Genomic DNA, 12,619 nt, shown 5'->3' on the forward strand with positions numbered 1-12,619 from the left:
CTGTACAATGCACTAGTAAGACCTCATCTTGAATATTGTGTGCAGTTCTGGTCACCTCGCTATAAAAAAGATATTGCTGCTCTAGAAAGAGTGCAAAGAAGAGCGACCAGAATTATTCCGGGCTTAAAAGGCATGTCATATGCAGACAGGCTAAAAGAATTGAATCTGTTCAGTCTTGAACAAAGAAGACTACGTGGCGACCTAATTCAAGCATTCAAAATTCTAAAAGGTATTGACAGTGTCGACGCAAGGGACTTTTTCAGCCTGAAAAAAGAAACAAGGACCAGGGGTCACAAATGGAGTTTAGAAAAAGGGGCATTCAGAACAGAAAATAGGAGACACTTTTTTACACAGAGAATTGTGAGGGTCTGGAATCAACTCCCCAGTAATGTTGTTGAAGCTGACACCCTGGGATCCTTCAAGAAGCTGCTTGATGAGATTTTGGGATCAATAAGCTACTAACAACCAAACGAGCAAGATGGGCCGAATGGCCTCCTCTCGTTTGTAAACTTTCTTATGTTCTTATGTTCTTATGAAACACATGTACATGGATTAGGGAGTGTTTAACATGTAGAAAACAGAAAGTACTGATTAGAGGAGAAACCTCAGAATGGAGTGTGGTAACCAGTGGTGTACCACAGGGATCAGTATTAGGTCCTCTGCTATTCCTAATCTACATTAATGAGTTACATTCTGGTATAGTAAGCAAACTTGTTAAATTTGCAGACGACACAAAAATAGGAGGAGTGGCAAACACTGTTGCAGCAGCAAAGGTCATTCAAAATGATCTAGACAAGATTCAGAACTGGGCAGACACATGGCAAATGACATTTAATAGAGAAAAGTGTAAGGTACTGCACGCAGGAAATAAAAATGTACATTATAAATATCATATGGGAGATACTGAAATTGGAGAAGGAATCTATGAAAAAGACCTAGGAGTTTTTGTTGACTCAGAAATGTCTTCATCTAGACAATGTGGGGAAGCTATAAAAAAGGCTAACAAGATGCTCGGATACATTGTGAAAAGTGTTGAATTTAAATCAAGGAAAGTAATGTTAAAACTGTACAATGCACTAGTAAGACCTCATCTTGAATATTGTGTGCAGTTCTGGTCACCTCGCTATAAAAAAGATATTGCTGCTCTAGAAAGAGTGCAAAGAAGAGCGACCAGAATTATTCCGGGCTTAAAAGGCATGTCATATGCAGACAGGCTAAAAGAATTGAATCTGTTAAGTCTTGAACAAAGAAGACTACGTGGCAACCTAATTCAAGCATTCAAAATTCTAAAAGGTATTGACAGTGTCGACCCAAGGGACTTTTTCAGCCTGAAAAAAGAAACAAGGACCAGGGGTCACAAATGGAGATTAGACAAAGGGGCATTCAGAACAGAAAATAGGAGGCACTTTTTTACACAGAGAATTGTGAGGGTCTGGAATCAACTCCCCAGTAATGTTGTTGAAGCTGACACCCTGGGATCCTTCAAGAAGCTGCTTGATGAGACTCTGGGATCAATAAGCTACTAACAACCAAACAAGCAAGATGGGCCGAATGGCCTCCTCTCGTTTGTAAACTTTCTTATGTTCTAAGATTTGGAGACACACCCCATTTTGTAGGGGTCGGGGGTGGGGGGTGATGGGTAAGTCATACTAGAAACGCATGTCATTTTGGAGTGATTTTGAGAATCTAAAAATGATATTTAGAATGTCATTAGCCCTATGAATGCTTCTGTACAGATAGCAGGGAGGTCTTCTGTAGAATTCATGCACAATAAGTAACACCGCTTTAGTATTTCTGTGTTGCTGGGGGCCTTAAAATTGAAAAAGTGCATGTTCCTTCTAAAGTAGATTACATATCACTTTCAAATTGCTTAGGTGTGCTCATAATTTAACTAACTTTCTGTATGCAGCTCTGCTACTGTCTACCTACTTTAGCATCTGATTTAATGACCCCACAAAAAGGCTTCTGTACGAGCGGTTGGCATGTAATATTTTAATCATGTCAATAAACTCTGAGCTTAAACCCATACGATCCAACACCAACCAAAGATAACCCCATTCCAAGCAACCAAAGACCTTCTTTGCATCAAGCACAGGGAGCAGCAATGTGTATAATATGAAGTAGGCGATGAACATTATCAGATGCCAGACGGATCCTAATGGACTGAACTATACTGGTCACATAGGCCTCGAGACGGCATGACAGAACCACAGCATATACTTCAGTGTCTGAATTTATCAGAGCTAGGGGACGATAACTTGAGCTGAGAGTAGAATCTTTATTTTTTTTTAGTAAAGAGAAATAATAGCGGTATTCACGTCTCTATGAAAAGAGTCTCTATCTGTGGCAGTTTACATCATATTAAGCATGCGAGGACCCAATTGAGCTCAAAGGGTTAAACATTATTCAGGTGGAACACTGTCAATGCCCTGGGGATTTCCCCTTGCTCATACTCTGTAATGCTTCTTATAGTTCAATGGGGAGGACCCAAGCTCTGCAGAGTCATTGGATGGCATGACATTTAGAGATTTTGGGGAAAACATTTCCTTATCAAAGCAAATATCGGACCTGTACAGGTCACAGTAAAAGGAACAGAAAGTGAAATTTATTTGGGAGAGATCCGTTATATTATCTGTGTGGATTTAAAAGCTAAAATAAAAGCACTCATTTTTACGCAATCTCAGAGCAAGTAAATGGGAAGGTCTGCTACCGTTAAAGTAATAATGTTGTCTCAACCTATGCATAACAAACTCGGCCTGCTGTCTGAGCAGTGAATGAAGTCCTCTTTTAATAAGGCTGCGATAAGCACAGAGGATCAGAAAGTATTCAGATAACTTCAATAACAAATTGGTTTACACAACAAAAAAAGTTTGAATCGAAGACCAAAGGGGTATACACTGAAATAAAAGCCACCTTTATCGGAAATTATGGATTTTAAGTAAGATATCCTCCCTGTTTCTCCCCCAAAACTATTAACGTACCTTTAGTCTTATCAATGGAAGAGGAGGCCATTACGTAAAAATATATATTAGCGAGTCTGGAGACGTCATGTTACAAAAATCCAATACGGTTAGAGCTAAATATTTTTAAAAAGCTAGATATTTACCTTAGCTTTGTGTCGTGAAATGATAAGAACACAATAGGGCACAGCCAAGATACCATAGAGAAAGATTGAACTAATGCTGAACAATAAAGAGAGGAAATCCAAAGAAAAAAGTTCCTTTTTCTTTTTCTTTTTCCATCTTTCCTTACTTTCATCTTTAAAAATAAAAACAACAATTCAAGTCCAAAACAGTCCAAATTAGCAATGACCTCATGACAGTAACAGGTGGCCCCCGATGTCATAAGCAGATTTCCACCAAGTGAAAGGACCCAAGGACCGGGAGATTGATCGGCAGGGCTGAACTTCTTCATTGCATCAAGCCTCGCCAGCAGGAGAGGGAGAAAGACCTGGGATGGGTCCGGAAGGTTAAGAGTAACCCAGGAAGACCTGGGCGTCACCTGGTGACTGGAACAGGTGAACCACAGAGTTGTGGTTGACCTTAAGAGTTGCAAGATAAATTAGAAATGCCTGCAGACCACGGGAACTGGAAAAAATTAGAGATTGAGAAAAGGCCCTGTGGTGCTGAGCTGCAAAGTTGCTATAATCCGGGAAGAGTTTAAGTTCCTAGTGCACTCCATCCCAGACAAGGTAGGAAACCACAATGGGAGTGATTTGGTCAGAAAATGTCTGCTCCCTCAGTTCCCTCTCTCAGACAGGCAAAGGTTACTGCATTGGTTTCTATCTTCCATATCCGCCATTTTAGATTCAAATCGGTTGACCTTGGTCTCATTAGCTATTATTAGCTTTTCGGGTGAGACGTTGCTGTAAGTGACTCTGCAACTGATGCATAGTTCACACACCCTAGTCTCATATTTTGTAAAGCGTTTTGTGATGGTTGTCCACTATGAAAGGCACTATATTATTATTATTATTATTATTATTATTAAGCTTGAATCACACGTTAACCCTTTAAGGACCGGGATCGTATTAACACAATCACACTGAAGAGGGCTTCTAGGACCGTGATCGTGTAAACACGATAAAAAAAAGCACTTCATTTTGATGACTTACACGGCACCGCACTTTGCAGTACAGGCTTGAAACACAGATCAATGGATAGGGGAGGGGCTGATGATGACTTACTGATATTTTGTGTGACATCATGAGAGGGGCATTTAGTGTTTAAAGGCCAGAGACAGTTTAAAGCAGCCCGGCACAGACAAAAGCAGAAACAAAACATTACAGGAACTTGTTTAGAGCCAATTAAAAAATGAAACACTGTAAATCTGATGTATTTGACTCAATTATATTAACACATGTATTCTGTCTCATGTGTTTTAATATATGTTTTTACAACATTTATAAATATCAAAAAAGAAGTGGATATAAGCAGATACTATTTCATGAACTAAATGGTAAATCAGGTTCATGTTTATTCTTTATCACTGATAATAATGGAATGAATAACTATTTTATTTATAAATATTTATTTTGAGAAAATTAAATCGAGAGTAGGGTCCATTATTGCTTAAGACCCTGAGAACAATCATGTATTGTCATTGCAATCACTCAAGTGAATCAATGTCTTGTAATTTGCCCAAACAACATTTTCAGGAAGTACTTAATTGTAGGTCCCTTGGGTCACAGAATAATGTGTTTATATACATGTATCTCTATGCAGAATACACCTAAAAAAAACACACAACAAAAGTAGTGAAACAGTTTGTATGGTTCTGAAGTACTTCATAATGTTCCCCAGAGTTCTGAAAAGGACACCAAGATGCTACTGTAAAAAATAGATTTTTAGTGATTTTTTACAGGAAAAGAGTCAACTTTCTGTCGGTTGTATCCAAGTTAAATTAGTACTACAGGTACTATCTAGCACAGCCACCTTGCTTCAAGCAACCAGCTGCTTATTTTTTTAAACAGTTATAATTTTTGACCTGAATAGGAACATTTCCTTTCTTTAATAAAATTAATTCCTGGATGGGGCAAACAACATAACAATGAACGTGCTGTGGCAATTATTAAAGAATGCCAGATGCCCTTGAGAGTTTTGGGACTGTTTCTAATCGATTTCCATCTCTGTATAACTTGACAAAGCTTTGCCTTACACTTCCAACCAATTCAGTGGATGCAGACATGAAGTCTCAATGAATGGGCAAGTCTAAACAAAACAGACAGACAGAGAATGCGGCAGCAACTGCAGAGGGATGCTGCATGCTTGCCTTTAACAAATGACAGCACTCCACTTTAATAAGGAAGCAAGTACCACAACTTTTAGGCTTTTACAGTGCTCTGAACTATTATCTACTTTGGTTTATTTAATGTTTAACCAGGTCCAGGAAATGTCCGCAAAATCCTAATTTTATTCCATAACTTACCCACAAACATATGTAAATTCTCCGCGATCAGTAGACCCCCACTTATAAGGCATCAATCACATTTTAAGAAGGAGGAGATCTAACTGTTTCCCTGACAGAGACCCTGCAGCCTGTAGCTTTCAGACAGTGCACACTTCAAGCAGCCAGTATGAAGAGGAAATACGACTGTACCTGTGTCCGTCATGAACTCATGGCTGGTGTGGTACTTGCTGTGCAGGTTGAGGCCATGCAGGAAGTTGTGGCTCTGGCAGGAGCTGAAGCGGGAGTTTAAGAGCTTGTCGAAGAGATAAGATATGGGGCTGGATGGAGTGACCACTTGAGTGAGCAGGCCATCGGAGCTTGGGGTCTTTGAGCTCTTCTTGATGTCATCTGCGGAGCGGGTGGAGTGCGTCAGTGAGGGTGAGATAGAGCAATGATCTCATTACAACTGTGAAGGAACAGTGAAGCCATCTCCTACCTGGTACCTACCCATCAGTTTTTACCATATACTGTGTTTTAAAACTAGCACAAGTTCCCCAGACTGCTCCCATTTACCTGCCAGTTCAACACCATCTTCCTTGTTGTTGAGCCACTCCGGCTTCTTCCCAGTCACCTCCTTCCAGATCTCATCCAGGCTGGCAGCAAACGCACTGCCCCACATTCCTGGGGAGACCAACAAAACCTATGCTTTATATTCCGCTGAATACTTTCTTTAAAAAAATGATTCCCACTGTGTTTCTGCATGGTGGGTTTGAAGGTTAAGGATCACTTGATGCTTGACTGAAGGACTGAATTCTACGACCCAATACACGTACTCCCTTAAGCCCATGAAACACGAGGCAACTTATGTGCAACGTTTTCTGGTAATATATAAACTTGTTGTATGGTGTACATGTTTAAGCAGTTATCAGCATGTTGATAAAGCTGCAATATCTGAACAATCTATATTTCAGCCTCATAATCAAAACTGGTCAAATATCCATAACAAGCTGTTGCTTTAAAAGTTGCCTGAAAGTCTGAAATGGTGTTCCGCTGTTACTGGGCTATACTGTAGCTATGCCTGACCTAGCAGATTCCCACGCTGTTACTGGGCTATACTGTAGCTATGCCTGACCTAGCCCTTCCCATGCTGTTCATTCTGCAGGATGCTCACCCAGCAGGTAGCTGATGCGAGGTTCTGCCATCCTCTTGATCAGGTGGCCCTTGTTGAACTGGCTTCTAAAATCCTCAGTGCGGACAAAGGCTCCGTACTTGGAGAAACCCGCCTCGTAGGGAGTGAACTCACACCATTCTGGGAAACAGAGGGAGAGAGACTGCTGTTAAAGGGACATCCTTCACACCAGCACACACTAACCCCATTCAGACAAGGCAGACAGAAGCACACTTTTGTACCGTCAGTCACGCCCCCTTTGGTTAATGAGTGCAACCGTTTCTCCTCCAATGTGCGGCTGCCACATTGCTTCCCTTTTGGGGCGATGACTTGGTGTACGGTGGCTCCACCCCCTTTCAAGATGGCAGACTTCCAACTTTCCCTGGAATGAATTGTCAGACCAACCAGTCCGGGGCCATCTGTTCCCTTTACACAGCGTCCTCACAGGTCGAGAGGGAGATTTATAACCAAGATTCATTCTTTCTCTGTCACAAGCACACCTTATTTCAGGTATTACTGCACTTCCTTGGTTATTTTTTTTAATACCTTCTTTCCTGTCATTAACCAACCAGCTGGTATACAATGGTAAAAACACAGCAAATAGCAGTAAAGCACTGAACACAGACAATAAAAAACACAGCAAAGAGCAGTAAAGCACTGAATACAGACAATAAAAAGCATTAGAAACATACTGATAAACTATGGTGAACGCATGGCAAACAGAAAGATTACTGTGCTGTGCTACTATTGTAAGAAGCATGCAAACAAATGCATACATACATACTGTGGCAGGGAAACCCTGCTGCTGTAAACAGTGTGTGTGTGGGAATGTAAGGTTGGCAGGGTTGGTGTATTTGTGTGTGTGTGTGTGTGTGTGTGTGTGTGTGTGTGTGTCTGTCTGTCTAATAAATAATATTAGTGGTATCAAATATATATGTTTATTGGTATAGCGTAGAATAGACAATTGTATTGAACAGAGTCGCATCACTCTGGGCTGCAGTGAGATTGACAGAATTGAGCACCAGACAATATATTCACTTTAGTTTTGCAGATTCCAAAACACACCCCTTTAAATGATCTCATTTATGACCCCTCCTTCCTATACCTGTGTACTCGTGGCAAGTTTCCAAGCCTCACACACATCCCTTTATTTCACCAATACCACAGACAGGCAAGCAAGGCCCCTCACATTCCTTTGAATCTTATCTCTGAGATTCTCCCATCCCCCATGCAACAAACATAGCAGAGCTCAAAATACCACACCCAGATTCTGTTCAATGCAACAGAAAATAACATATTATAAAATAATAATTAGTTCCAGTACAAAAACTTTTACAAAATTCCTACAGCACCTCTGTTTATTTGTGTCTGTTTTTGTGTATTGTGTGCAACAGATTTTCTTGTCTCCGAGTCTCATTATTGATGCTATCCTGCTACACCTATACTCCCAGACATTTTCAGCACCCCCCTCACACACTGAACTCCCACCTGCAAATTCTTTGGCATTGAGGTCTGTCTTCACATTGATCCCAGCGTAGATTGGCAAAGGGTTCTGTCCACACGCTACGGCCTTCTTCTGGTCACTCAGTCGGGCTGGTTTCTCCTGGAAAGGATGAATGAGGTTTCACTAGGATGGCTTGAGAGAGGGGCTGGTTCTGACATTCAAACTCAGCACAAAATCTAAATCCAAACATACATTATTATTTTTTTTAAACAATTAGTTTGATTTTTTGCTTTGGAAACTATTTTAGAATCGGGAAACTCCTAGTATATAATATACAATAGGCCATGATATTGATTTATAAAATGGCTTGGACAAATTAAGTGTTGTGACTGGCTGAAGAAAATCACATGCCGTGCGGTAATAATTGTCTTACCGCATGGCTATGACATCATAGACAAACTTACCTGATCTATTAATATTACTACGCCTTAATAGTAACAATGATCTAAACAGTGTTTCTGTGGGTAAAAATGTCAACATACAACTGAAACAGCATTTAAATCACTCAATCTTTTTTTTTTCATCTTCGTCACTAAGAATTACAGAAAAATGGTAAAATATACTGTGGTATTTATTTAGTCAAAGAACAGAACAAAGAAAACTCAGAGGCAAGCAACAGTAGTAGATCTATTCAAAAGCCATCTGAGAAATCACCGCGCAAGTCTCACTCAGCATGTTTATATATAATATATATATATATATATATATATATATATATATATATATATATATATATATATATATATATGCATGCAGCAGCGGCATCTACTTATTAAACTAAATAGTGCCTTATAAAATTGATTGGCGAGTATGCAATATTTAAACTCAACACAACAGAAACATCTCACCATTACTCTCTGATTTCAGAAACATATTTAAAACAAAATTAAAATCTCTCCTGCTCTCAGCTGACACAGTCGTTGGACTTTTAAACAACGTCGGGTTCAGTATAGAATTCTATTGTACTCGCCGTGGACGGGAAGGACTGGGGCACTGCCAAACTGACACAGGAGCCATTTAGACCACATATCATCTAATGCTGGTTTACAATCTCGGGAAATTACGCCGGTTATTGGCATCGGTGTGAAAACAGCCTAAGAAATTATTGGTCAGCTTCTCTTGAAGACCGCAAAGCCTGAAAAGGATTATTTCCTACAAAAAAAACAAAAAAAACAAACCAAAAAAAAAAAAAACCAAAAAAACCCAACAACTCAGAAGCCCCTCCCTCGAATGCCAGTGCGTTGCAGTGTTTGGCTGTTCCGTGAATAATCCCTCAGATGTGGGAAATCAGTCTGTTTTCAATTCACAAGTTTAATCTCGAAAATGTTACTATAAATGGCAATGTTCAATCTAATGTTTATGGCAAACAAAAAAAAAAAGGGACTATTTTTTCTCTGTGGAAGGATACATATGTTTGTTATTTTTTTCCTTAAAAAAGCAGTTTGTGAAATTATTTTCAAAACATTTTTTAGCCATTTTATAAGCAAAATAACCCACTTCAGGGTGTATGGCAAGACAATTCCTACTGTACTTCCTGGGTGGTGCGGTAAGAATTGTTTTCCCGGACACCCCATCGTGGTTTAATTCTTACGTAAAATAGCCATCCGAAATGCCTTTTTGTATCAGATGGAAATTGCATCACATTCAAATTAGCTATGCTGCTCAAATATTATTATTTAACTATAAATTACACATACACGTTCAATTACAGTGAATCAATATATTATAAATCTTTAAACTTAAGGGGAACTTATCAATCAGAAAATCAAAACGGGACTGTGGCAGCGCAGAGCTCTACCCTTTATAAATTGGCAGGGATGGGGTTAAATTCCCTTACCTGCCTGGGTTTATTGTGTTCAGGTGACTGGGGTTGATTGGAGTAATTAACAATCAATCAGCACCGAGCCACCTGACATAAAAGGAGGCCTCAGCTTCCCATTAGAGAGAGAAGGGAGCTGAGAAAGCAAGCCGGTGTTTGTATTTGCTGTTTTTGGTTTTGTGGTTTTTTTGAATTCTCATCCAGTGAAGGCATCGCCCAGCCTGGAAACTTTTATTTTTGTAAGTCTTGTTTTGTGTCTTTCTATTTGTGTTTAATCCCTTAAAAAGTATAATTTTTTTGAATCTCAGTCTGTCTCTGGGCCTCTATCCACTCGCCAGCCTGTCACAGGGACATTTTCGGTTAAACATTTAGTATTTTATAATTTACGATTTTTACTTCCGTTTGCTGTTTAAACATTTAAAAATCTTTACTGTTTTAACTGCAAGGAAGAAGCCCACCTGTCTGTACAGGAAGAACTCAACAACAAGGCCCCAAAAATCTGTGAGGGAGACGTTCTGTTCCTCTGCCTGCATCCTGCGCAGCTCCTCTGTGTAGTAGCTAAGCCGACTCAAGGAGTACGCAGACATCTTCTCACCCGAAGTGCTGATAAGCGCCTTGGCGATCGGGCCTGATAGGGACTCACAGCTCCAATCAGCATTCTCATACAGCGCCGACATGCACCTGCAGCGACACAAACACATCCAAAAAAAAACCAGTGTCTGAAACAGGGACCAGGTGATGCCATGTCTCACCAGAGACCCCAGGTGATGCCATGTCTCTCCTGCCTAAAACTTCTTGGTTCACATCTGAATGACAAGCGCTTGATTTGGCCTGTTGAGTTCAGTGAGACATACAGATGGATGGATTCGATAAACGGACAGATGCCTGCATATATCTGATACTCTAAATAACTTAAACTAACTAACATGAATCCTATATAAAGATTATAATATAAGGAACAACGTGAAGCTTAATGTACATACCTATTAACCCAGTGGAGCGTAACGTTTGGGTGTAAATGGCTAGTATTCATTCCCGGAAGCAGCATATAAATAGATAGCTGTATGTTGTGGTGTAGTTATCTGTTTGTGTGCTGCTTTTGTTTTTTGTGAACAGTAAAATGCAAGTTTTAATAAGTAATTTGCAGTGGTCATGTTCTTATTGTTATATGATAAATGTGCAACCAAGACATCTCTAAAAGGTCTACCATTAAACTACAAGCTACTGCCAACAGCGATACAAGTATTTGGATCTTTATTGAACCTTTTTTAAAATTTATAAATTGCCTTGGTTTGCACCACTAATAACAAGCGCTGTGGTGCTCTTTATGCCTTTTAGGTTTGAACGAAGGTACTGTTTAAAGTCAATTTTACAACCAGCTCAAAAGAGGTATGTGGCAGTGTCCCCCGCCCATGTGTGTGTTATGTGTGGTGTTGCGTGTGGTGTGTTAATGTTGGTGTATAGGTATTTGATTTAGTTAAGAACATAAGAAAGTTTACAAACGAGAGGAGGCCATTCGGCCCATCTTGCTCGTTTGGTTGTTAGTAGCTTATTGATCCCAAAATCTCATCAAGCAGCTTCTTGAAGGATCCCAGGGTGTCAGCTTCAACAACATTACTGGGGAGTTGATTCCAGACCCTCACAATTCTCTATGTAAAAAAGTGTCTCCTATTTTCTGTTCTGAATGCCCCTTTTTCTAAACTCCATTTGTGACCCCTGGTCCTTGTTTCTTTTTTCAGGCTGAAAAAGTCCCTTGCGTCGACACTGTCAATACCTTTTAGAATTTTGAATGCTTGAATTAGGTCGCCACGTAGTCTTCTTTGTTCAAGACTGAACAGATTCAATTCTTTTAGCCTGTCTGCATATGACATGCCTTTTAAGCCCGGAATAATTCTGGTCGCTCTTCTTTGCACTCTTTCTAGAGCAGCAATATCTTTTTTATAGCGAGGTGACCAGAACTGCACACAATATTCAAGATGAGGTCTTACTAGTGCATTGTACAGTTTTAACATTACTTCCCTTGATTTAAATTCAACACTTTTCACAATGTATCCGAGTATCTTGTTAGCCTTTTTTATAGCTTCCCCACATTGCCTAGATGAAGACATTTCTGAGTCAACAAAAACTCCTAGGTCTTTTTCATAGATTCCTTCTCCAATTTCAATATCTCCCATATGATATTTATAATGTACATTTTTATTTCCTGCGTGCAGTACCTTACACTTTTCTCTATTAAATGTCATTTGCCATGTGTCTGCCCAGTTCTGAATCTTGTCTAGATCATTTTGAATGACCTTTGCTGCTGCAACAGTGTTTGCCACTCCTCCTACTTTTGTGTCGTCTGCAAATTTAACAAGTTTGCTTACTATACCAGAATCTAAATCATTAATGTAGATTAGGAATAGCAGAGGACCTAATACTGATCCCTGTGGTACACCGCTGGTTACCACACTCCATTCTGAGGTTTTTCCTCTAATCAGTACTTTCTGTTTTCTACATGTTAACCACTCCCTAATCCATGTACATGTGTTTCCTTGAATCCCAACTGCGTTCAGTTTGAGAATTAATCTTTTGTGCGGGACTTTGTCAAAAGCTTTCTGGAAATCTAAATAAACCATGTCATATGCTTTGCAATTATCCATTATCGATGTTGCATCCTCAAAAAACTCAAGCAAGTTAGTTAGACACGATCTCCCTTTCCTAAAACCATGTTGACTGTCTCCCAGGACCCTGTTACCAT

The 12,619-nt window shown here is 39.7% G+C and overlaps 1 protein-coding gene across 2 annotated transcripts in view; it reads right to left on the reverse strand.

Moving 5' to 3' along the window:
- LOC121323823 (cytosolic phospholipase A2 zeta-like) overlaps positions 1-12,619 on the reverse strand; it is a 79,643-nt gene that overhangs the window by 17,041 nt on the left and 49,983 nt on the right. For both annotated transcript variants that reach the window (XM_041265080.1, XM_041265079.1), the window contains 5 exons: positions 10,338-10,560; positions 8,045-8,159; positions 6,560-6,697; positions 5,962-6,069; positions 5,599-5,796 (listed from right to left, as the gene is read on the reverse strand). In XM_041265080.1, coding sequence (XP_041121014.1) covers positions 5,599-5,796; positions 5,962-6,069; positions 6,560-6,697; positions 8,045-8,159; positions 10,338-10,560 — 782 coding nt within the window. The remainder of the gene's footprint in view (positions 1-5,598; positions 5,797-5,961; positions 6,070-6,559; positions 6,698-8,044; positions 8,160-10,337; positions 10,561-12,619) is intronic.

This window comes from Polyodon spathula, chromosome 12 (genome assembly GCF_017654505.1).
Source record: "Polyodon spathula isolate WHYD16114869_AA chromosome 12, ASM1765450v1, whole genome shotgun sequence".
Lineage (NCBI taxonomy): Eukaryota > Metazoa > Chordata > Actinopteri > Acipenseriformes > Polyodontidae > Polyodon > Polyodon spathula.